Source organism: Monoraphidium neglectum (genome assembly GCF_000611645.1).
Source record: "Monoraphidium neglectum strain SAG 48.87 unplaced genomic scaffold scaffold00020, whole genome shotgun sequence".
NCBI lineage: Eukaryota > Viridiplantae > Chlorophyta > Chlorophyceae > Sphaeropleales > Selenastraceae > Monoraphidium > Monoraphidium neglectum.
Window position 1 is genome coordinate 30,259 of NW_014013607.1, and position 1,533 is coordinate 31,791.

A 1,533-nucleotide genomic window follows, 5' to 3' on the forward strand; every position below is an offset into this window, starting at 1 on the left:
CCGCCGCTCATACAGAGGTGGCTGTGTTTGCGGAGCAGGTACGCCGCGGCATCAGCAGCGCAGTGGTTCTGGCCGACAACAGGTGGACCGCCACTTCAATGCTCTCGGGTGAGACCTCTCTCCCCTGGCCCTCACGCCGCACGACCACACACCATGGTCGCGCCCCCCCTTAGGTCTGCACCTTTGCTGTGTTGATGAGCACCCCTCAGTCGCCCTGTGTGCCAGTGTTGGGCCGCTGGCCCTCTGACGCCTTGTTCGCTTTGCAGCAAGCCTGGCTGAGCCTGCCCTGCTGCCCGCTTGCCTGGCGCTGCACCTGAGCCTGTTTCTCCCGTCTTACGGATCCCAACCCAGGCACAACGATGACGCTGGTGATCGTCAGCGGGTGGCTGGTGACTGTGGCCAACACGGGTGACAGCAGTGCTGTGCTGGACTCTGGTGACCACATCAGCGAGATCACGTTCAGCCACAGGATACAGGTGGGAGGCGCCCGCCGGGCGCATAGGCGTGCATGGTACTTGTGCACACTATCATGGGGCTGTGATGCATGTGAGCTTGTGCGTACGTGCATGCGTGCATGGCGGCGTGTGTGTGATGTTGTGAGGGTGTGCGCGGCAGGCAGGTGCGCAGGCGCGTGCGTGTGAGCGCGACTGCTTGCGCATCAATACCGGGTGCCCTCCTATAGGTGCTTGCACCTTAAACCACCGCGCGCTGCTGTGTGCGGCGGCTGACACGAAAGTATGTGTGTGTGTGTGTGTGTGTGTGCTGGAGGGTTGTTTGGCAGATCAGGCTGTATGCTGAGGCTGCTCACCTTGCCAGGTCTGTCATCCTCGCGCGCCCGGCCTCCCTTGCCCCTGCCAACAACCCAGGGCTGCCCCAGCGAGCAGGCGCGCCTGAGAGCAGGGGGCGGCACCCTGGCGCCCCTGGGCTTCCACCTGCAGGGCCCGGCCAAGCCCAAGGAGATGGGGGTGGGGCCCTTGCGCCTGTGGCCGGGCGGCCTCTGCGTCAGCCGCAGCATCGGGGACCTGGACACAGGGCCGCTGGTCGTGCCGCTGCCGCATGTACGCCAGGTGAGACCGCGTTCGCACAGAGCCAGTGACAGCCACGCCCAGTGTGTTGCGCAAGGGCGGAAGGGGTTTGCGCAAAGCAGGAAGCCGCCTGAGGAATCACCTGCTCAGCCCCCATTTTTGGCCACATCCACTTTCGTCATCATTCCTTCCTTGTGGCATGCTGACCGCCCTCCGCACCTCGTCCCCCTCACTTGCTGTGCCCAGCTGCTGGTGCCCCGAGACAGGGCCCTGCGGCTGGTGATCGCGTCTGACGGGCTCTGGGACCTCATGCCTTTCGACAAGTGTGCCAAAGCCCTGCGCAACAAGATGCCAGCAGAGGTGAGTGTGAAGGGCGGCGGCACTCACGCAAGCATCCTGAAAGAATACGCACATTCACATGCATGCTCAGCCAGCGGCAGCGCTGGTGCTCACGTACTTGCTCCTCACTGCCTGCTGGCCTTGAACCCCCCCCCCCCCCCCCCCCCCC

The 1,533-nt window shown here is 64.6% G+C and overlaps 1 protein-coding gene across 1 annotated transcript in view; it reads left to right on the plus strand.

Moving 5' to 3' along the window:
• MNEG_0283 (hypothetical protein) overlaps nucleotides 1-1,533 on the plus strand; it is a gene marked incomplete at both ends in the record, with an annotated part of 4,818 nt that overhangs the window by 1,110 nt on the left and 2,175 nt on the right. The window contains 3 exons of the mRNA XM_014051233.1: nucleotides 352-476; nucleotides 867-1,067; nucleotides 1,272-1,385. Coding sequence (XP_013906687.1) covers nucleotides 352-476; nucleotides 867-1,067; nucleotides 1,272-1,385 — 440 coding nt within the window. The remainder of the gene's footprint in view (nucleotides 1-351; nucleotides 477-866; nucleotides 1,068-1,271; nucleotides 1,386-1,533) is intronic.